General features: G+C 35.8%; 1 protein-coding gene across 4 annotated transcripts; it reads left to right on the top strand.

Moving 5' to 3' along the window:
- Positions 1–2,364: 2,364 nt before the first annotated feature.
- LOC102593889 (dual specificity tyrosine-phosphorylation-regulated kinase 1A) lies at positions 2,365–21,930 on the top strand. Of its 4 annotated transcripts, none has more exons than XM_015308869.1 (18): positions 2,365–3,124; positions 7,464–7,663; positions 8,266–8,419; positions 8,512–8,621; positions 8,724–8,793; positions 8,888–8,991; positions 9,036–9,132; positions 9,210–9,250; positions 10,268–10,390; positions 13,018–13,168; positions 16,051–16,165; positions 16,279–16,361; positions 18,229–18,303; positions 18,704–18,778; positions 18,868–19,658; positions 20,042–20,203; positions 20,835–21,124; positions 21,310–21,886. In XM_015308869.1, exons 1-18 carry the CDS (start codon positions 2,933–2,935, stop codon positions 21,384–21,386), a joined length of 2,910 nt encoding a protein of 969 aa, XP_015164355.1. In that variant the 5' UTR covers positions 2,365–2,932; the 3' UTR covers positions 21,387–21,886. The 4 variants fall into 4 exon arrangements, with proteins under 4 accessions (XP_015164355.1, XP_015164354.1, XP_015164357.1 ...); XM_015308868.1 differs by lacking the exon at positions 2,365–3,124 and adding an exon at positions 4,936–5,151 and having other exon boundaries at positions 21,310–21,930; XM_015308871.1 differs by lacking the exon at positions 2,365–3,124 and adding an exon at positions 4,936–5,151 and having other exon boundaries at positions 8,888–8,970; positions 9,054–9,132.
- The last annotated feature ends 1,055 nt before the right edge of the window (positions 21,931–22,985 follow it).

Raw genomic sequence — 22,985 nt, 5'->3', positions numbered from 1 at the left:
ATACAAATGCATATGTATAATATGGCCATATATACAAATGCATATGTATAATATACAATTATCTAACCGATCTACATATACAATTCACCTCTCTCCCACTCTCTCCCAATCTCGCTCGCCTCTCTCCTCCCTCTCCCAATCTCGCTTGCCATATATACAAATGCATATGTATAATATACAATTATCTAACCGATCTACATATACAATTCACCTCTCTCCCACTCTTTGCTCTCTCTCTCTCTCTTCTCTCTCCTTTCTCCTCCTTATAACATGTAGGTACAAATTGTAATTGTCAAACTATAGCTATGGAGAGTAAGTAGACTATTTTGAGTGGCTATATGTGAAAGTTCCTCATTATAAAATGGGATGTTGAGTTGTTGTATAATGTTTTAAAAAAGTTATTTATATTTATAGAGAGAAAGATCTTTCAAGTTATACAAGTTAATTTTAAAGTAAAAGATTAGTTTTATACAGTTTATAAGATCGATTATGTGATATAAATTATGGTAGTGAATATTGGACCGCTAAAGTTTAATATATCCACAAGATGTGTATTGTGGAGATTGTGCGGATACTGAAATAAATGAATGATCATATTGAATTGAAAATTACTAGACTCACCAAAAGGTGTAAGTAGCACACGTTGATGATAAAATGCGAGAAGATTGCTTGAGATGGTTTGGACATTTTATGCATCAACTAATAGATGTATCCATGTGTAGGTGTGAAACTATGGTAAATGAAAATGATAAAAAGGGATATAATAGACCTAAAATCACATAGAAGAAAAGGGTGTTAAAAGACCTCCAAATACTTTGTACCAGCACAAACATAGCTAAAAATAGGGTACAATAGTTACCATTATTATTGTTATTATTATATATATATATATTTTAACTTATTTTCAGTTTTATTTTAATTTATCTATTTTGATGATATGATATAAGTCTAAACGAAGAATGGTGAATTCACACGTTCTAATTAATAATATTACAATCTTTTTAAAAGCAAATCTAGCATGGAAAACACGACTTTAGCAGAATCCAACATTGTCATCTAAATTTTATATATCTATCGAGTAATCTACTAAATATATATACAATAAAATTTTGTTTCTATAAAATTTTAATCTTAAATCTGTTTTTGAACCTCTCTGGCTATATATTATTATAATATATATTTTAACTTTATTTTCATTTTTAATTTAATTAATCTATTTTGATAATATGATATGAGCCTAAATGAAGAAGGGTGAATTCACACGTTCTAATTAATAATATCACTTTTTTTTTTAAGGCGGATCTAGCATGGGAACCACGACTTCGATAAAATCCAGCATTATCTTCTAAATTTTGTATATCAACCGAGAAATCTACTAAATATATATAAAATAAAATTTTAATCTTAAATCCATTTCTGAACCTCTCTGACTATATATTATTATAATATATATATATATATATATTAACTTATTTTCAGTTTTATTTGAATTTATCTATTTTGATAATATGATATGAGCCTAAATGAAGAAGGGTGAATTCACACGTTCTAATTAATAATATCACATTCTTTTTAAAGGCGGATCTAGCATGGAAACATGACTCCGGTAAAATCCAACATTATCTTCTAAATTTTGTATATCTACCGACAAATCTACTAAATATATATAAAATAAAATTTTGTTTCTATAAACTTTTAATCTTAAATCCGTTTCTGAACCTCTCTGGCTATATATTATTATAATATACATTTTAACTTATTTTCAGTTTTATTTGAATTTATCTATTTTGATGATATGAACCTAAACGAAGAAGGATAAATTCACACGTTCTAATTAATTATATTACACTTTTTTAAAAGCAGATCTAGCATGGGAAACACGACTTCGGTAAAATCCAACCTTATCTTCTAAATTTTGTATATCTATCGGGAAATCTACTATATATATAAAATAATTTTTTTGTTTCTATAAACTATAAATCTTAAATCCATTTCTGAACCCCTCTGACTACATTTTTACTCGTTTTTGATGATTAATTATTTCAATTATTATACTTTATTTTCCTATATGTAGTATATTATTATTACCCAATCTAAACTCTCTTTCTTACGCGAGACATAAAGTGTAACTATCGAAGCTCTTTCAACTTGTCCTGTCTTTGGATAAGTATTGCGGTTAAATCAGTTAACAATTCCATCTCTAGTTAGGACATTCGATTCGAAAAAATGTGGTGCGGGTTCATCTCTCTCGACCAGTTCAGGTGAGAGAAGTACAATTATAAAAAAAAATTCCTCTACAAATACTATATCTTTTTGGTCCAATTGACAATAGATGAGAAATAACAAAAGATAATACAAGCTTTAATAAATAAAAGTTTTACATAATCTCTTTGCTGTGACACAGCAGGTTTTTGCCCACATCGAAACAAAAGAAAACAAAACTGAAAAATCCCATCTGGAGCAAACTCCAGCGACGGTGGCTGCCTCTTCTCTCTAAATTGACACTTCTTCAACCTCAGATTCACTCAAAAAAACTCCGTCAATCGCCATTTTCTTTGTTGATTATACCTATTACTTCGATCAATTTGTCACCGCCGATACTTTCCCCGGTGTTTTTATTGTTTCAATCATCGTCTTTTTTGATAAAGACTAGATTTTTACGGAAAAGGGGGAAAATCGATTTGAGTGAATTTCCGTGAGTTGAAAATCTTGAGGGATGGATCTGTTGATGATAAAGATCATGGTTTGATTGATTGTTGATGAAAACTGGGTGAATGAGGATGGGATTAGAATCTTCTGGTGAAATTCCTCGTGTACCGGAAGATTAATGTGTTACATGAGGGTGCTATTTGATCCGATGATGCCCTTGGTTTAGTTTTTTTGTTTCTGTTGTGAGTTGTAATATTAATAGTTAGTAAGCGGAGGTGCGTTCATGGATGAAGCTAGTTCTAGCTCTATGGCCGTTGATTCCTCGGAGTTGGCAGCAGAGGGAACCTTATCATCTTCTGCTGCTGCGGTAGTGGTTCCATCATGGCGTCCGAGCCTGGGAGTCTTTGGTCCTTATTTGGCTGGACAACAGGCAAATGCTAACCCCCAAAGTTTGCGGGTAGTTGTTAGACGACCTGTAAGTGCTCCTTTCCATTACTGTTTACTTTATTTCACTTTGCATTTGGGACTTTCTTGATTGGGGGTGAGATAAGATTTTGTTCATTAATGCCTGCTGAATTTTGAGTTTTAGCAATCAATGAGTCACTGGAATTATGAATTTCTGTATCTGTAGAAAATCTTATGTAGTTAGAGTTGGATGTTTATCATAAAGCTCATCGTATGGCAGTCTGAAGCAGTCCTGTTTATTCTGTCTGTTTTTTTCGATCTTGGGTCAAAAATGACAAAGAAGGGAACCCATTTGAGGCAGGTCAATCTAGATATCGGGGAGTGCACCTGGGAGGGGATTCAATCATAGATTACATTTGTTGCTACTTGCTAGTAATAAGAAAATGAGTATTGGTCAATTTGTCTTATGGGCCGAATTTTAAAGCTGATAGCTGAAGCTGTATCTCTTAGAGTTAGGAGTCCACTACATGATTGGTTTAATCCACAACATTATCCTGTGTGAAGAGGTGATAACTGTATGCCATATCAGCTCTAAGGAGGGGTGAGTATGGGTCAATGTGTTTTGCTGAGTAAGGTTGAGAGTCCTATAGACCCCTCAACTATCTCTGCTATTCCCAAAATGCTCAATTACATGACAACGATCATTACCACCCCTTCCCATCGTCAGAGACTTTACTAAAACTTGGCCTCCAAAAAAACCAATGCCTATAAATAGGTAACTCCCTAAGTGAACGAGGGGATCAATCATATATATAACATCGAACACACCACACATGATTTACACACTTGCAAATTACAAAGATACACATATTTCATTTTATATGTTTTCAATTATTGTCCTTAACTTAAGATTCTCAGTATCATGTTACTATTATAAAAAAATATTATACAGTCCTTGGTGGGAATTCTAATTAATAATATCACACTCATTTTAATCTAGCATGGAAAGTACGACTTCGGCAAAATCCAACATTTCTGTCTAAATTCTGTTTATCTGTCTAGAAATCTACTGAATATATATATAATTAAATTTTGTTTCTATAAACTTTAAATTTTAAATCCGTTTCTAGAGCTCTCTCACTATATTTTTACTTGTTTTTGATAATTTATTATTTCAATTATCTTACTTCATTTTCCTAGTAGTATATATCCAGTCAATTATATATATACGATTGTACAAAAAATTCATCTACAAATACTAGTGTTGAATAATTGAATATTAGGTATTATCTTTTTGGTCTAATTGACAATAAATGAGAAATAACAAAGATAATACAAGCTTAAATAAAAGATTTACATAATCTTATTGCTGTGACACAGCGGATTTTTGCCCACATCGAAAAAAACAAAACTGAAAAATCCCATCTGGAGTGAACTCCAGTGACGGTGGCTGCCTTTCCTCTTCAAATTGACACTTCTTCAACCTCAGATTCACTTAAAAAACTCCATCAATCGCCATTTTCTTTGTTGATTACACCTAATACTTCGATCAATTTGTCACTGCGGATACCCTCAGTGCGGTCTTCTTTGTATCAATCATCATCTTTTTGATAAAGACAAGATTTTTACAGAAAGGGGGGAAAATTGATTTGAGTGAATCTCCGTGAGTTGAAAATCTTGAAGGATGGATCTGTTGATGATAAAGATCATGGTTTGATTGATTGTTGAGGAAAACTGGGTGAATGAGGATGGGATTAGAATATTATGGTGAAATTCCTCGTGTCTGCCAGAAGATTAATGCGTTACATGAAGGTGCTATTTGATCCGATGAGCTTTATATTTTTTTGTTTCTGTTGTAAGTTGTAATACCAATAGATACTAAGCGGAGGTATGTTCATGGATGAGGCTAGTACTAGCTCTAAGGCCGTTGATTCCTCGGGGTTGGCAGCAGAGGGAACCTTATCATCATCATCTGCTGCTGCTGCGGCAGCAGTGACATCATGGCGTCCCAGCCAGCGAGTCTTTGGTCCTTATTTGCCTGTTGTACTCCAGGCAAATGCTAACCCCCAAAGTTTGCGGGTAGTTGTTAGAAGACCTGTAAGTGCCCCTTTCCGATACTGTTTACTTTATTCCACTTTGCATTTGGGCCTTTCTCGATTGGGGGTGAGATAAGATTTTGTTCATTAATGCCTACTGAATTTTGAGTTTTAGCAATCAATGAGTCACTGGAAGTATGATTTTCTATTTTCTGAATCTGTAGAAAATCATAAACAGTTGAGAGTTAAATGTATCATAAAGCTCATGGCTCATCGTATGGCAGTCTGAAGCAGTCCTATTTATTCTGTCTGTTTTTTTCAACCTTGGGTCAAAAATGACAGAGAAAGGAACCCATTTGAGGCAGGTCAATCTAGGTATCGGGAGTGCACCTGGGGAGGGGGCTTCAATCATAGATTATATTTGTACTGTTTACTTTATTCCACTTTGTCATTTGGGCCTTTCTCGATTGGGGTGAGATAAGATTTTGTTCATTAATGCCTACTGAATTTTGAGTTTTAGCAATCAATGAGTCACTGGAAGTATGATTTTCTATTTTCTGAATCTGTAGAAAATCATAAACAGTTGAGAGTTAAATGTATCATAAAGCTCATGGCTCATCGTATGGCAGTCTGAAGCAGTCCTATTTATTCTGTCTGTTTTTTTCAACCTTGGGTCAAAAATGACAGAGAAAGGAACCCATTTGAGGCAGGTCAATCTAGGTATCGGGAGTGCACCTGGGAGGGGCTTCAATCATAGATTATATTTGTTGCTAGTAATAAGAAAATGAGTAGTTGTCAATTTGTCTTATGGGCCGAATTTTAAAGCTGATAGCTGAAGCTGTACCTCTGAGAGTTAGGAGTCCACTACATGGCTGGTTTAATCCACAACATTATCTGGGTGAAGGGATGATAACTGTATGCCATATCAGCTCTAAGGAGGGGTGAGTATGGGTCAATGTGTTTTGCTGATATCAGCAATACGATTTACGACTATTTCAATGGAATGTCTGCTGTATTTACTCTTTAGACTGGAATTTGTAGCCGTATAGTGATGGAAGTGATGCTCTGACTCTTGTTCCCACAGCTTCCTTCTAATTATGATTAATCAGTTGAGAGGTGTCTCTACTCCCATATAATATGCCTTTAAGGGGTGTCGTATTGTAACCCCCTCCTCACAAAAAGAAAGAAAAAGTATGCAGCATTTGTGTAGAAAAAAATATTCACATTGCTATAGAAGAGCCACCTATGTGAAGTAACGCAATCTCAGTGAAGGAGATGAGTAAGTAACACAATCTCAGTGCAGGAGATGAGTAAGGTAGACAAGATGTAGGGTTTAGTTTTTTTGTTAATGGGATATGATTGGGCACCTTAACCCTCGGAGATTTGGGGTGGGGGGGGAGGGTCAAAGTTAGGATCAAGGAAAATGTTGTGCCTTTGGGGAGAGTATGGAGGATGATTGTTTAGACTTTGCATGGTAAATAACTTTACCTTTGCATATGTCTATGAGTGTTTCAGTTCCAGGGTTCTATTTATAAAAATTCCTCACTTCTCCTATGAAATGATGTTGGATATCATCACTAATATCATACTGGTTATTTTAGTTAAATAGAGCTATCTATTAAGTTAGTATTATAGTGTACTTCAACTAAATATCCATCACATGTATTTTAATCTAGTTAGTTTTTACTTGATCAAAATGTTTGAGGGAACTTTGGTCACAAGTACATGTTGGGTCAATGTTCTAGTGTTTTATACTTCAATTTTGTCTAATCCGAACTAAGTTTGCAATAATTGATGAAGAGAATGCAAGCCATTATTTTTATCCCAAAAACTTTGAGAGAAGTACTCCATTCCATTTTATGTGACACTATTTCCTTACTATCTATCCAAAAAGAATGGTGTCTTTCTATTTCTTGAAACAATTTAATTTTAAGCGTCTCATTTTCTCCTTAATGCATACTTTATAGCTATATAATCTCATGGAATGTTTAAGACCACAAGTTCCAAAAGTCTGCTTGTATTTCTTAAACTTTGTGTCCAATCAATCTACACCACATAATAATTGAATCGAGTGATAGTAGTTTCTTTCTTTTTCAATAATGACATCGTGTGAAATATTTCATTTATTGCATTTCGGTGTCTCCCTTTCAGTTAAATGATATACAAATTACATGATCATTTGATCGCTGTATGTTTTCCAACTTTATAATTCCACCTTCGTTCTTTCTACATCTGAATTTCAGATACATCTAGTTCGGCATCTTTGCAATTTTGCTTCATCATTATTTATTTATAATTTTTAATGAAGCCCCTGGAATCTAAGCCTAATTAATAATAGTGTTTCTTTATCATACCATGATCTCAAAACTGCAGTTGGTGGCACGGTTAACTAAAGATATCGTTGAGACATACCGCATCTGCAATCCTAAATTCAGTTACTCTGAAGAATTGAATCCAAAAAGATTCCTGACGTCCCCATCGGCTGGTGTGTTGAACGATGGCCACGATAATGCAAACTCAGACCTCATTCTTTCTGTCAATCTTGAGTTGGTCAATTTGGACACAACGAGAAGGTTGGTAATCTCTTCCCTGTTACACATTTTTCTGTCATGTATTTTTGGGTCCTAATTGCCTTTTGAGAGGGTTGATATGCAAAAACTTTGGAGAGGAGGGGTTCTTTCTATATTTTACCCTGCAGAAGTTTCCAATTTGGGTAAATTGGAATATTTTGCTGGTAGTTGTCTTGTTATAGCAATTGAATACTTCTTTGCTGTATGCTTTTATGTACTTTCTGGTCAAGTGAACTTTATTTATGTGACACTGCTTTGCCTTTGCAGGCTAAACCTGCCTGAAAAAGTAAAAGAAGAAATGTACAGGCATTTCTCCAAGATTAGATTACAATAAGCCAGAAAATAAATATTTGATTATCTACTTAACGACTTGAATGTGCATGCTTCTCTCTTTAGTTATGAGTACCTGTGTTGCTGTGTGATGAGTCTGAAGTTCTTTTATAGTCAGCGGGCAGTCCTTTTTATGATTTTTTCCATGAAACAATTTAGTTATCACTAAAGTTTTTTCCTTTCAAACCTGCATACTTCATTCTAGTCATAGTTTCCCTGGAAATCCTCTCACTTGTCACAATTGGACTATTTTGTACTGTTTTCACTGTATGCAGGTATGTAGTCAAGGATATGCTTGGCCATGGAACTTTTGGTCAGGTTGCTAAGTGCTGGGTTGAAGAATCAAATTCATTTCTTGCTGTTAAGGTCATCAAGAATCAACCAGCATATTATCAACAAGCACTTGTTGAAGTTTCTATCCTGACAACAGTAAAAATCACTCAGCTGGTTTTGTATTTTCAGTGCTGTCTGTAAAGTTGATGTGGATATCATTAGCTCCCTTTCCTTTTTTCTTTTTCCAGTTAAATAAGAAGTATGATCCTGATGATAAGCACCATATTGTCCGGATCTATGATTACTTTGTATATCGACGTCACTTGTGCATTGCTTTTGAACTGCTTGACACAAATCTGTAAGTTCTGGAGAAGCAGCATTTTAAAATGTTTCATGTGATTATCTGCAATCTATTACAGACTTCAACATTCTGATTGATTTAAATTTCTAATTTTTCCAGCTATGAGCTTATAAAGTTGAACCATTTTAGAGGATTGTCTTTGAGCATTGTCCAGTTGTTCTCGAAGCAGGTACATGGTTGCTGGTCTGAACATAGAACTTCTGATGGCGACCACATCTGTTTGTGTAAAAGTTTATAATATGTTTGCCTTCCGTTGTGTATAGATATTGCGTGGATTAGCACTAATGAAAGATGCTGGTATAATTCACTGCGATCTGAAGCCTGAGAACATTCTTTTATGCACTAGGCAAGCTTCTCTGATACCAAGGTTGGAGATATCATTTTGCTTCACTAACTTTTCATTTCACTTAGTTTCTTGCATCTTGTCAGTGTGAAGCCAGCTGAAATAAAAATTATAGACTTTGGATCAGCATGCATGGAGGATCGTACTGTTTACTCTTATATCCAGGTCATTGTTGCTTCTTTCTATTAAAGTTTACTTGATTGCTCTAATATCTCTTAATTTACCAATATCTTCTTATGCAGAGTCGGTACTATCGGTCACCTGAAGTCCTCCTTGGATATCAGTATCCTTGAGTTATTAGTTTGATCTTACTTTCTGTTAATCGTTTTCTTATATAAGTGTTTGCAGGAGGCTGCACCGAATTTGACTGCATGTATCATTGTGTGGGGAATTTTTTATAGTAACTTCCATAGGTTTTCAGTTAGTAGTGAAAAGTTTCTTTGTTCAGCTTCTTGTGGCAATATGATTTGAATGCTTTCCGTCCTTTGTCTTAAAGTTTGCCAGCAGAATCACAAACAATCAGGTGGGCTTTCTCTAATTAGATAAAAATGATAGGAGAAGTCCTCCCTTAACCCTCTGCAACTATGAAGTTCATCAGTTTTGGAAATTTTGTTATGATGTTCAAAGCGAGCAGCTTTTGTCCCCAGCTAGGGCGTCAAAAGTTTTTTTGATCGTTAAAGAGGTATTGTATTAAAAGTCCAGCAATCAGAAGGTGCTGTGGGGAATTTACTACGGGTAGCTCCATTACATATTGTGTAATGAGCTAAAAAATTCTATCATGGTCTCTATATCATTTGCAATTGCCTCGTTACACCAAAAAATAGTTGGGATAAACATCTGTACTTGGTACTAACTACAGATTCTGGTTTGCTTTCAAAAATCCTTACATTCCTTTCCTTCCAAATGGTTCACCATACTGTCGAAGGGAGAGTATTCCATGTTTTCATCTCTGTCTTACCCAAACCTTTTGAGTACCAGCATTGGAGTAGTTCTGTTGTCATCCTTGGCATTGTCCAGTTAATCCCGACGGTTTTCAGAACAAAATCCCTTATCTATCTAGTGTAAGCGCAGTGAATAAAAAGATGATTGGCATCCTCATTGTGTCTCTCACATAGTGCACATCCACTACAAATGATTACTCCTCTTCACATGGCTGTTCATGAGACATCAGCCATGTGAAGTTCTATTTTTGCAGTCTTTTATCATACTGGGACAATCACAAATGCAATTTTATTTCCATTCAGTATTGTACCTTGTCATTTGGATTTTTTATGTATCGTATACCTTAATCCCTTCTCAGATACACCACTGCTATTGATATGTGGTCATTTGGTTGCATCGTTGCTGAATTATTTCTAGGACTTCCGCTGTTCCCTGGAGCTTCAGAATTTGACCTTCTGAGGAGAATGATTAAAATACTTGGGTAAGCTTCTTTCCCATGCCTCAGAAATCTCCTATTTCATCTTACAATTTGTTTCCATTATATTCAGTTTGTGTCTTGGCTTCACTGCCATCCAACTTCATGCTTTGTTTTTGGTCTTTGCTCTATTGTTTGTACAGTTAGTTTTCTAGCAAGGAATTTTACTGTTAGGGTATCAAAACTTGGATACTCTATAGCAGATTTTGAGTACCTGAGCCTGTGGGAAACTATAGTAGTTACCTTGTTTTGGTGATTTTATATACCTAGTAAAAAGATGGTAAGTGCCACGGCCCAGGTCTACATCCTGGGCAAGACCGTACCCGCTGCCATTTGCTGGCCCGAGCGTACCCATAACATGAAATAAATCGTAGAGCACACATCTAGACATGAGCGGATAACATGATTTAAAGCATTTGAGGAAATGAATCTTGTAAAGTAGAATAGTACTACATATGTCATATCGTAAAACCACACAAAGCTCAAAATCTGAGTACATGACATGACTACATATCTATCTATGAAGCCTCTTGTTAGAATAGGTATAGGTATATACAATCCTACTTAGAACAAGAATAGGAATAGGAATAGTAAATAGTAGCTTGTTATTGCTCTCTTTTGGAGGTGGCCAGCATATCCTTAATACTGATGAATACAATTTACCAATTTCAAAAAAAAATATTCTTCTCCAATATTTCTCACACCTCTAACATAACTGAATACTGTCTACTGAGACAAGACCCCCGACATACCTCAAGCAATCTATCCTAACTATTAAAACTAGAGATTAAGCCCCTGAGAAAAGAAAGGGGGCTCACCAAAACCAGAGAATGTAGAGCCTAGCGTGTTGCTCGATCTTGTGTATACATACTTGAGTCTGCATCAATAAAACGATGCAACTCCCCCAGCCAAGGGATGTAAGTACATATGGAATAGTACAGTATCTAAAATGGCAGAGTGAAACATAAAAGTACATATAAATAGAGAAACAGGATGGCCAACAGAATCATAGACACAACATGGAAGGATCAGGGGAATCAAGAGGCACCAACTTGTTTTGACATTTAGGTCCTAGTCACGCGTTAGTTCGTTATGGGAGTTCATTAGTATAACCGACACAAAACCATCATGTGAGCACATGGAGTCTAATCTCAGCCCGATCAGCTAAGTCATCTCAAAAATTCCTTTCTTGAATCTTGAGATGAGTTTTCTTGAAAACCCGAAGATAATAGTGTAGAATATTCCTTTGAAGAAGCTTACCTTGACTTGGGAGGAAGAGGAGAAGAGAGGATAATCGAATAGAGTTTGGAAACTTAGAGAATGAATAAAATGTTTTCAGAAAAATACACTTAAAAGGCTTCAGATTTCGCACGCCATGGAGGACGCTTTGCATGCCCAGCATCGTTTGCCTCCTTGCCTGTGCTCGTGCACACTTTTGGCCTCACTTCGCTGCCTCGCCGCACACAAGATTGCCTTGGAACGCTAGCCTGTGGACGAGTACCACTGCCAGTTCTTACTTAAAATGTACATAATTTCTTGTATAAAGCTCTTCATCAAAAAAAAAAAAACTTCTTGTATAAAGCTCGGATTGACGAATGGTTTGATGCTTTGAAAACTAGATTCAAAGAAGTTTAATTGTATATAATTCACCAATCAATTCTTTATAATTCTAGAGAGGTTATTGTTTGAAGTTGGACCTTATGCGAGCTCAATTGAAATTTTAATTTGTACCGTAGCTTCCAATTCAACTTCGTGCTAGAGCCTTCCTTAGACCTTAAATCACCAGTATGCTCGTATCCCTTTGGTTTGAGTTAGTCATATTCACTGGGTCAAACCTTAGCCCTAAGGTACAAGGTATTACATGTAAGATTTCTCTTGAGAAGATTGAACCACTCATCCTGATAGCGGAGAGCATGTGATGTGTTATACAGAGAGAGCTGGTCGAGGTCGTGTTCATTATTAGTGGACTTATGAGTATAAAAACATTACTGATTGAGGACTGGTTAGAGAGACTAAATAAGAAAAAAAGAAAGTTGACCCCTTTGCAAGGCATTTTGCAATTCTTAGTAACTGACAGAGCAAGCTAGTGCAGAATCAGACCTAAATACTAAAATAACGTCGGGTAAATTTCAGATATAGTTCTTAGGAATGGCTTATTTGAAGGGAATGCTCCTCTCTCTAATAGGTCATTTCTGGAGATCACTTAAATTGGTGAAGATGCTCAACATTAGAATCCAAGTAGATATAGGTAGGATATTTTACAAGTTTTCCTTGCACACGACTCCATTGTGGGATCTGAAACATGTTAGCTAACATGCTCATCAGAGAAGGTGTCACGAGGTATCGTTATCTTCTTGAGGCTTGTACACCAAGCCCTTAATCCCTAACTGGGTAAGATTCTTGTCTTCACTATTTCCTTGACCAGCAGTGCAGTTGCTTTTGCTCGGCAAGCTGATGCCTTTATTTTCTTTGTAAAGCTATATCTTCCATGCTAGTTGTCTAGTTGATTTGATCATGGTTTGGTTATGAAGGAAACATTTTTGCTTGCTCTTCTGTTCATTATGTTGCAATATGTTCAGGTTTTCATGTATCAACTCCAGTAGCTTATTTGAATACAATTTTTTTTTGTGCAGGGGGCAACCCCCTGATTACATGCTAAAGGATGCCAAAAATACCAGCAAGTTCTTCAAGTTTGTTGGGAGCATTAATCAAGAAGAGTGTGGGCCAGGTCCTATGAGCAGATCTAGTGTTTATCAGTCTTTGACAGAAGAAGAATATGAATCTGTAAGTCAATGAAATTTAAAACTAATGGAAGATCAATTTTTTTTTTTGAAATTGGTAACGTTGTATTCCTCAACATTAAGGATATGCTGGAAACCTTCAAAAAGAAGCAAAAAAAAAAAGAAGAGAGGAGGAAGCTACTTACAGAGATCCTAACAAATCTACTTGTACTAATTCACCTATTTCTATCTTTTTACACCAATAATAAGAAGATCAATTTCTTTTATATGCTGTTTTTTGGTAATTAAGTTGTAGCCAGGACATAGAAAAGTTCTTTTGCACCTAAAATTCCAAGATAGAGGAAGAACATTCATGAAAAGAAACAAGCATAGAATTTCGTGCATTACATTGTAATATGTGGCACCTTCACGTGTTCAAGTAGTTATTACTATTGATTTTATCATTCTCAGAAAAATTACTATTGATTTTACCTTTCTGAAGAAAAAATAATCTCTTGTTACTATTGGTAGATGCATAGCCTCCCAACCTTTTATGAGTGATTTTTGCTCACACTCATGTTATTACACCTATGTAAACACACATGATAATGAGTGGTGCTCTTCAATAAGGTATCCTAGTTAATTTTTAGTAGACTGTTTATATACTAGAGATTTTCCCATCATTAATAAAATTATTTACCTTATCAAAGAAAGAAGCTATCCTAGTTAATCCCTTTTCTACATCTAAAGGCTTAAACTGTTAAAAGGGCTACTTTTATTTACTTATTTTAGTGTGGAACTAGAAGTATTGAGCTCAAAATCTGACTGGTAGTGGTGAGTCGTGTGTTACTTTGAGGTGGACTTTTACCACTATATATGATGGCTCTAAGTGATTCCAATAGACTTTGGTTGAAAGGATAAATGTTCTTCAATAACCATGAAACTTCCTCATTTAGCTTTGGCTTGTGGGATTTGTGTTATAAGCACAATAAAAGATAAGGAATATGAATATAAGAGGCCAATCTAGCACGGACGATGTGTCTGGATGGTCAATGAGGTGGGTGAAATGCTAGGTGAATTCTTCCCGTCATCTAAATCTTGGAGGGTAGAGTTACCCAATACCGTTCTTTTGGAAGGTAATAGATACCCTGCGAAATAGTACGGGCAAGCTGGCCCTGGTACCATCATTGTAATATATAGGCACGCACACACACAGTTATATAAGATGACAATCTATATATGTGGCTTGGATTTACTGACATCGCAGTAGGGCATACTTTTTTTCTAGCTTAAGTGATAACAATTATGTTTCAATAATGGGTACTACTTTCTAGTAGAAACTGTGACAGACATGCTGAGGGGAGTCTTTTCATACCTGCATATTCCTAAAGGAGAAGTACATAGAGAGGGAACTCTTTCTTCATCTCACGGAACTCTTACATTTTTTTGTTTGTTGGATAGTGCTTTAAATATTGTACTGAATTCCATACAAAGATCACTAGATGTTCAGTTCCCTTGTATTGGTTGTAATTTGCATCTCCTTGATGCCTTTCTAATACAACATCTTACTTCATCAAAAAAAAGTTCCCTTGTATTGGTTGGAGAAAGATTTAACATGAGATACATAGAGATTTCTCACTATTTCAACCCAGCACTTCCCCTTACCAAAACCTGTAGCTGGACCCTAGTTCCTTTATGGATACTACCTGAGTTGCTGACATGAAATGCATGAAAAATTGATCTTGATGATGCTACTTTTGAAATTATTCGTCAAACAAACTGGAACTTTTTGCAAAAAGAACCGCAACTACCTGCAGGAAAGAGTGAGTTGACCCATGTGAACTGAGGTCAATTTGATTGAAGCAGTCAGATGTGATGATCCAACTTTCGTATCGTTTTTGGTGCTTATGTAGCATTGTTGAGTGTTATGATCTTTAACCTGAGATGAAAGGACGCCACAGTTATAAATAACAAAACCGGATATGGTTCCTTCTTTTTCTCTATTTAGGTGGAGGAGAAAATAGGTCGAGAAGAGTGACCTATAAATAGGTTCGTAATCACAAAAAAAACCTATGGAAGGATACATAAAAAGGGTATGCAAAGAGAAATATGCATGGAAAGTGGAATATTTTGCTTTGGCTTCCCTGCATTGCATGTCTGTGTATCAAGGCATCAGCTATTTTCTTTTTTTGAATTTGAATATGGAGAAGAGCCTTTGAGATATTGGTTCCTTTCATACATCTAGCATTTTTGGCCAGTTCTCTTAGACCTTTCATTTGGTTGGTCTTCATCTGGACAATAACTCATGTAAAGAAATAATTTGAAGCGTAGGAACTCCAGAAAACTATGAGGACTTGAATGTGGAAAAGATGCAAGTTGTTTCAGTTTGATAGTCGTGAGAATGGCCGTTCTTCACTTTAAGCTCTTCCCTTCTAATTTCAATAGTGTTTTTTGTAACAGCTCCAAGTTATTTCGATTGTGAGCATTCTAGAATTTGGCAATGCTTGCATCATTGAAGTAATTCAGCATCTGATATCCTACCTTTGCAACTGATATTTGTCGACTTAATGGAACTTATCATCAGAAAATAGCTTTGCAAGAAACCAGTTTCTGTGGAAGAGCTTTTACTTTTGTAAACTGCTTTGAAGAATCTGTAATTGCTACTTTGTCCTTGAGATCCATAGCAAAATTTTAATCCAAACAAGATACATTATCTGCTTATTTTGTGCTGGATGCTATCTTTAAGCTCAATTATAGTTTGATGTCCCAGAAGGGTCAACCAAACAACCTCTCTTGAAATTTCTGAAAGTATTAATTGAACTGTAGCGCACTGTGTAGAGATTGATTCTTTTCTTCTATGAATGCTTCTTTACAAGTCATATTGCAATATGGTCTTGAATTGTGTGTTCATTTTCAGCCTCTAATGACTTATTACATCTCTTTCAGAGAGAGTCAAAAAAGCCAGTAATTGGGAAGGAATATTTCAATCACATGAACCTTGAAGCCATCGTCAGGAAATATCCTTACAAGAAGATTTTGCGGGAGGATGAGATTATTAAAGGTTGGAAGTCATACCTTTCAAGGCTTAAATACAGTATATAGATACATACTCATGGATGATGTTTGCATATTTCCAAAGAGTTTCTGATGCTTGACAAAAGTTTATTATTGCAGAGAATCAAATACGATTAGCACTAATAGATTTCTTGAGGGGGCTTGTTGAGTTTGATCCAGCTAAGCGATGGTCACCTGTGCAGGTTGCTTAGTATTTGCTTGTAGAAAATGATTTGCTTTCTAGTTTCTGTTGAACGATATCTTTAGTGAGGATTAACTCCCCTGATCATGCTGTATTCACTTTTCTATGATCATTAATTTTTGGTGGTTAAACATTACTACGGAATGATCATGTGTTTGGTATGAAGGAAAATGTTTTCTGAAAAAATAAGTGGTTTCTTACTTATTTTCTGGTTTTTGGTAAGTAAACAGAAAATATTATCGCAAAAGCATTTATATATAATATGGACAAACACAATGGGAGGTTGGGATGGGGCTAGGGGTGTGGGGGTGGGATCTATTGGGGGAGGGATGAGGTGTATTGAAGGATAGGTAGGCGTGGAATGCCCACTTATGGAACTTGTTTTCCTTATTTCCACAAGGGAGGTCATTTTCCTCATTTTTAAAGGAGCTTGTTTATCCGAAAGAAAAAGTTCTCCAAAAGTTTTGACCAACCAAACATGAGAAAATGGAAAAACATTGTCTGGAGAATGTTTTCCTCCATACCAAACACACAAATTGCAAAGTCAAAATTCTTTAATATTCTTTAGTAGTTGTTTGTAGCACATTTTAACTACTGTCATAGGAGCATCTTTTGACCATCTATAAGAAAATGATTTTATGCTGAAAAATTTCTCTTGTTTGAGACAAAATCAGTTATTGAGAGGAAATGTATCTGAGCCTCTTAAGAAATAAAGTTCTTGATTGGAATACGAATAAAATCAAAGTCCATTTTTGATTGAGTGAGGCCGACTTATAAAGGTAGGTGCAAGTCTGATGGGATTGATGGAATGATAGAGGGAGACAAGTGACTATGAGGATTGAGGGATGGGGATCGGGCAGGAAGCATAACTAGAAAATACAAGCATCGGTGGTTTCAATGCAAGTGTTGTTTTAAAAGGAAATTTTTTGTATGGAAAATAAATATTTGTGAACAATGTGAAGTTTTTTTAAAATGAGTGATTTCGTTCTTGATGCAACAAGTTGGGCAAACCAATTGTTAATTGTTGGTTAAATAAAGCAGTTATTTATTGAATTGGAGAACTCTGATGCTTTCTCACATAAGCTCTTAATAGTTCCACCCTTCCTCTGATCATAGCATTGTAAAGTCCTGGAATAATGAGCACCACCACTGCAATTAAAGTTGTCATTCTCAAAGCAGGTAGTTGAATACATTTTATTTGTAACATAGGAAGTTGTATGCTCTCTAATTGGTACTCTTATCATTGTTTTTGCTGGAGGTTTCTCCTTGAGCTTGTTACTGTGATTTCCTTTGTCATCATTTTCCGAAATCTTGTGGTGGCACCTGTACTAAGAATAATTAGTAAGAACTTGCAGTAAGGCCTTAATTTGGTGAAAATGAGTCGTTTTTAGTCGGATAGGTTTTAGACAATAATTATCTTAGGGCAAAAGGTGGACAAAATATTAGAAGATGAAATATAATCCTCTGCTAATAGGTTATTTCATCTAATGTCTCCAGATCCCCCCTCCCCCTTCTTTGTACATGGAGTTCCCTTTCTCTTTAGACATCTTTATTCTTTTTAATTTTTCATATTAAACAGAATAAGCAAATTGACCAATGCTAGAAGTCTTAGGTTATATGATGAGCTTCTTCGTTTAAACTCTATCAAAGGGGTATGGAAGTAACTGAATTTCACAATTTTGAGAAGTCTCGTGCATCTTAATCCTACATAAGGAAAAATGAAGTATGCAACTGTGGTTCATATGTCACCAGATAGCACCATTAGTTGAGGAATAGAGAGGAAGTTACTTCCCTTAAAGTTGATCCTCAGCATCTTATGTCAATTTTTCAGATTTCATATTTTAAGAGATTCAAATATTGTGATGTAGGCATCGAAGCATCCTTTTGTAACTGGAGAGCCTTTCACATGTCCTTATAGACCTGCACCGGAGACGCCTCGATTGGTAAGTGGTTCCTTTTCTGGGCTACCAAAAATCTTATTATCTATATGATCTGAGTGTTGTTATATCTATTTTATGTGCTTGTCAGTCCAGTCTGTAGGAGTAATTGTGTATCACTGTTTTGCAACATGAATTCTAAATTTCTTTCTTTAGCTTACTTCATTGTTGTGCCCTGTGCTCATCCTAGTTTGAAATAGGACCTGGATTGCTCGAGCTGAGCTTTTCATCTCTATGCATATGTATGAATTGAAGTTTACAATTTCATGCTGATTTCTCTAATGACTGGTCGTCCTCTTCATTTTACTTCAGATATACTGATGCACTTTTCTTGATAATAGGCTTTCAGAAGATGAGGGTATAAGGGATCATATCAGATCTTCTGACTTATTTTCTTTTCTTACAGCCCGTTTCTCAGAATGTTAAGGTGGATCATCACCCATCTGGAGGCCATTGGTTTGCTGCTGGTCTATCTCCTAATGTGAGCAAACTGTTGTATATAGACACAATTAAATATGCCTACTTGTTATCTTTGGTAACGTCAGGAAAGGATTTTACGTTGTCATGCAGATTTCAGGCAGAAATCGAGTTGCAGTGCCGAGCAGCCCTCATTATCAGGTTATGCAATATGCACATGTAGGTAGCTATGGTAGCCTAGGAAGTCATGGCAGCTACCACGATGGTGCTGCGCTTGGTAGTAGTTATGGAAGTTATGGTGATAACAGTAATCTCCATGCATTTTATTCACCTGCGGGTCCATCAGGGATGCATCTCTATGCACAGAATGGTGTATCAATTCTTGGGAGCAGTCCAGACACCAGGAGATTTAAGCAGCTTCCTCATGGGAATGGGCTTGGTGTCAGCCCAGGAAATTTTGTTCCTATGTCTCTTGGAACGAGCCCTTCACAATTTACTCCTCCTAGCATGTATAGTCAGATCTCCGCTGGTTCTCCAGGAAATTATGGTCCTTCGTCACCATCGAGAGGTAGTTGTCATGGATCACCTTTAGGGAAGATGGCAGCAGGTAGCCAGTATAATAGAAGAAAAGGGTGGGTATATCCAGGTAGCTATCAGTCTCAAGAAATATCATCATCCTCTCACTGGCAAGGGCAGGTTGCAGATGGCAACAACTCTAGCCAAGCCAATTCTCCAGTTTTTGGTGGCTCTCTGATGCATATTCACAGTAACTCGAACCCCAGACAGCAAGGATCAAACAGTGTGAATGTTGGTTTCTCTAATGCGCATAATATTACAAGTCCATCAATGCTAGGTGGGCATGCACAATTCCAGAAAACCCAGGGTGATAAACCTGATGCTAGTAACTCATTGCCTGATCCTGGCGATTGGGATCCCAATTATAGGTAAATTAAGGGGATGCATTATTTAATAAAAACTGACCTATCTTTGAAAATTGGTACATACGAGTAATTGACAGAAGGTGGTAGCTGTATCCTTGATTTTTCTCTTTCCATTTTTTTGACATCTTACACTCTACCCTGTCAATTTTATTCTTTTCACTATCGAGGTTTTCCTTTTTTATCTTTTTCAATAGGTGTAGTACAAGAAGAAACAGTTGTTTTCTGTACTGGTTTAAGTTGAAGCCTCTTTCACGAAGTTCTTTTGGCTTGTGCCGTTTGTTTTCTTTCATGGATTGTACTCTTTTCAATTTGTAAAATTATTGGGTAAATCCCTAGTTCATATGATATGTAATAACGTATTTGTTTTTGCCTTGTCTTTGAAACAGTGAAGAACTGTTTCTGCAAGAAGATAGCTCAGAAATGAGCAACTTATCTAGTGAATTCTCCAAGGGGATGCATCTTGGTCAAGCTGGGGTCTCTCAAGAACCGTTTGCTGGAGTGAGAAGACCAAACCAGATCTCTAATCTGAATCCCAGTATGTCTCAGAGGTAAGTTCTAATTTTAACTTTTTTCTGAAGGAATGCCCATACATGTCCTCACATCCCTTCTCTATTTTTATATACATTTTTTCCTTTAGAGTCTTGTTTTATGCGGCAAAACACATCTGGTCTATATCTCTTCATGCATTATTTTAACTTTTGTTTGTTTTCCCTAGGACAGTGCAGGCTCTGATTGCTAGGCACTCACATCTAGTATCTATTATTGCTTAAAATAATTTTATTGATGAAATTTATGCTTCAATATCAACTTCATGCTTCAAATCTTAGGAGTGTCATGGATTTTCTGCTTCTTTCCTCGTTCTAAAATGTCTTAGTTTGCTTCTGCATGGTTTTCCAGTGAAATGCTGAAAACTAGAGTTGTTAAGTTTTGTTTCCTTCTTTTTTCAAATGTTAGGGTCATATATTAAGTTTTTATTTTATTTTAGATAGAGAAGGTTGTACTGAAAAGTATAACTTTACATTTGTAGGATATAATGTCTGGAAATTTCTTTATTAGGAAAATTGAGATTATTAGGTGTCCACTGCTTGAGTTGTTTAATTGTGCTCATCTTCTTTCACCCTCGTCTTGGGCAATTGAGCTCTTGTTTTCATTCTTTTCGCTATTTCTTGCATGATATAGACCTACTGGGCAAACTCAAGCATTTTTACCAGGAGAGGTAGGAAGCCCTCCTTCAGGTCATGAGCTGCATGGTGGATATATGCATAATATGGTTAATCCATCATATTTGATGCCTCATTTTGCACAAAGTTCTCCAAGCCGCTTGGGGCAACAACCCCCTCTTCACCGATTTAACCAGGGGAGAGCAACAGCTGTTCATTACAATGAAAATCATGCCATGGCGCAGTCATCTCATTCTACCTATAACGCGGATAATCCACTTTCTGCTGCAAGGAATGGTGCATCATGGGGTAAGGATTGAGTAGTCTTTTCTCTCTCTGGTTTTGGTTCTTTTCTCCTTTTGTATTTAGTTGCATTCTATAGAGTTGAAACGTTTTCTTTTTTGCTCATGATATCATATTTCAAATCCAATTCTTTAAGAGTTGATTGGATAGGTTTTGACATGTTTCCAACCACAACCTTTGTGCTGTTGTAGGGCGTAGAGGTAGCAATCCTCTTCCAAACATTCCACCAACTTCCCGGACAAGAAAAGATTACAAAAGAATTGCTTAGCTTTTTGTTGCCTTCATTGGGGATTAGTGCAAAGAGCTGTTCAAACAAGTTGAAAAAGTGGTAAAGCTTGTGTTACAAATCCTCATCAATGTCATTTTGTAGTGCTTGCTTAAATGTTAATGGTTATAACACCACCATGATCTGGTCACACCTTGTTGTCATCGCCATGCTCGATCTCTGGGATCTTGAATTCTGCTTTCTCCTCCGGTTCCAAAGGACCAAAATATATGAATGTCAACTCCCTGGATCTAATTTATTGCAAGAAAACTCTAACCAGGTTGCCTGTTAGTATTGTTTCTCCAAGGGGGTTATAATTATTTGTTTGAACAAAGCTTGGTTGTGTTGAGTAGGGTGGTGAATCATAGTTTAAGGTTTATTTGTTAGCAATCTTGTAAACTAAAACAGGAATCTTGATTCCTTGTAAGTTGGATATTTATTTCAATATCCTCTTAACAGATCAATGTGACTCCTCATGAATTAAATGGAATGACGTGAAGAAGCGTGGGATTTGTGGTTCTTAATTGAGTGTCACATTTACCATTGATATACACCTAAGTATTATTCACAGAGATATAATTCAATCTTCACTTTAGAAGCTAAATATACCGGTTGTAGTAGACATTAGGGAATGGCAGTGTTTGGGGAAGCCGGAAAAAAGTGACAAGGGAAGTGAAGCCCGTGCTTTTTTTAAAAAATAAAGCGGTATTTAGTATAAAAATAAAAAATATCAAATAATTTTTTTGTGACATTTTGAATAAGAAAATACAACTTTACTAGTTACCACAAACAAAAAAAGAAGTGTAACTTAGTAACAAATAAACTAAGTAAAAAAAATAAAGACTGTTAAGAGGAGCAACCATATTAAGCCATACACATTACACTGTATAGAAATAGAAAAAAAAACAGAGTAGCAATAGAAATTGGAAAAAAACATAGGAGCAATATAAATATAGAAAAAAATACAGCAGCAACTAGAAATAGAAAAAAAAAACAATCGTAGATACAACAATCAAAGAGAAGAAGAGAACTTACCTTGTAGCAGTCGCAGCCTTGTAGTACTCCAAAGGAAATATTTTGAAGTCGCAAAAGGAAATAGTTTGAAGTCCCAAAAGTATATTTCAGAAATTTTAAAGAAAAAGCCTTACAATTTTTTTTAAAAAAAACCCTAATTAGTGCCTTTTGAAGTTAAACCCTTTTCTCGCTTTTTCTTTACTTGCACTTCTCGCTTCAACTATTGAAGCGATCACTTTTTGATTGTCGCTTCGCTTCAGAGAAGAAAAGTGCAGTGGGTGCGCTTCGCCTCGCTTTGCGCTTAAAGCGTGCTTTTTCTCGCTTTTGATAACACTGGTGAATGATTTTCCTTTTCAATGAATAGAAGATGTTGCAGGTTTTATTGTGATTAATTGTGACATATCTTGATAAATGAACAAGAGATAAAAAAAAGAAAAAAGAAGACATTATCACACCAAGGTAAACTAACTATGTTAAGATCTCAATTAAGAAAAGAAAATATATTAATAGTGTAATTTGTTGGTGTATAATTAAGGATAGCTAAGGGTCTATTGGAAACAACCTCTATAGTTTCCCTACATCTCACCC

Source organism: Solanum tuberosum, unplaced genomic scaffold (genome assembly GCF_000226075.1).
Source record: "Solanum tuberosum cultivar DM 1-3 516 R44 unplaced genomic scaffold, SolTub_3.0 scf00093, whole genome shotgun sequence".
NCBI lineage: Eukaryota > Viridiplantae > Streptophyta > Magnoliopsida > Solanales > Solanaceae > Solanum > Solanum tuberosum.
This window is presented reverse-complemented; position numbering and strand designations above follow the sequence as displayed.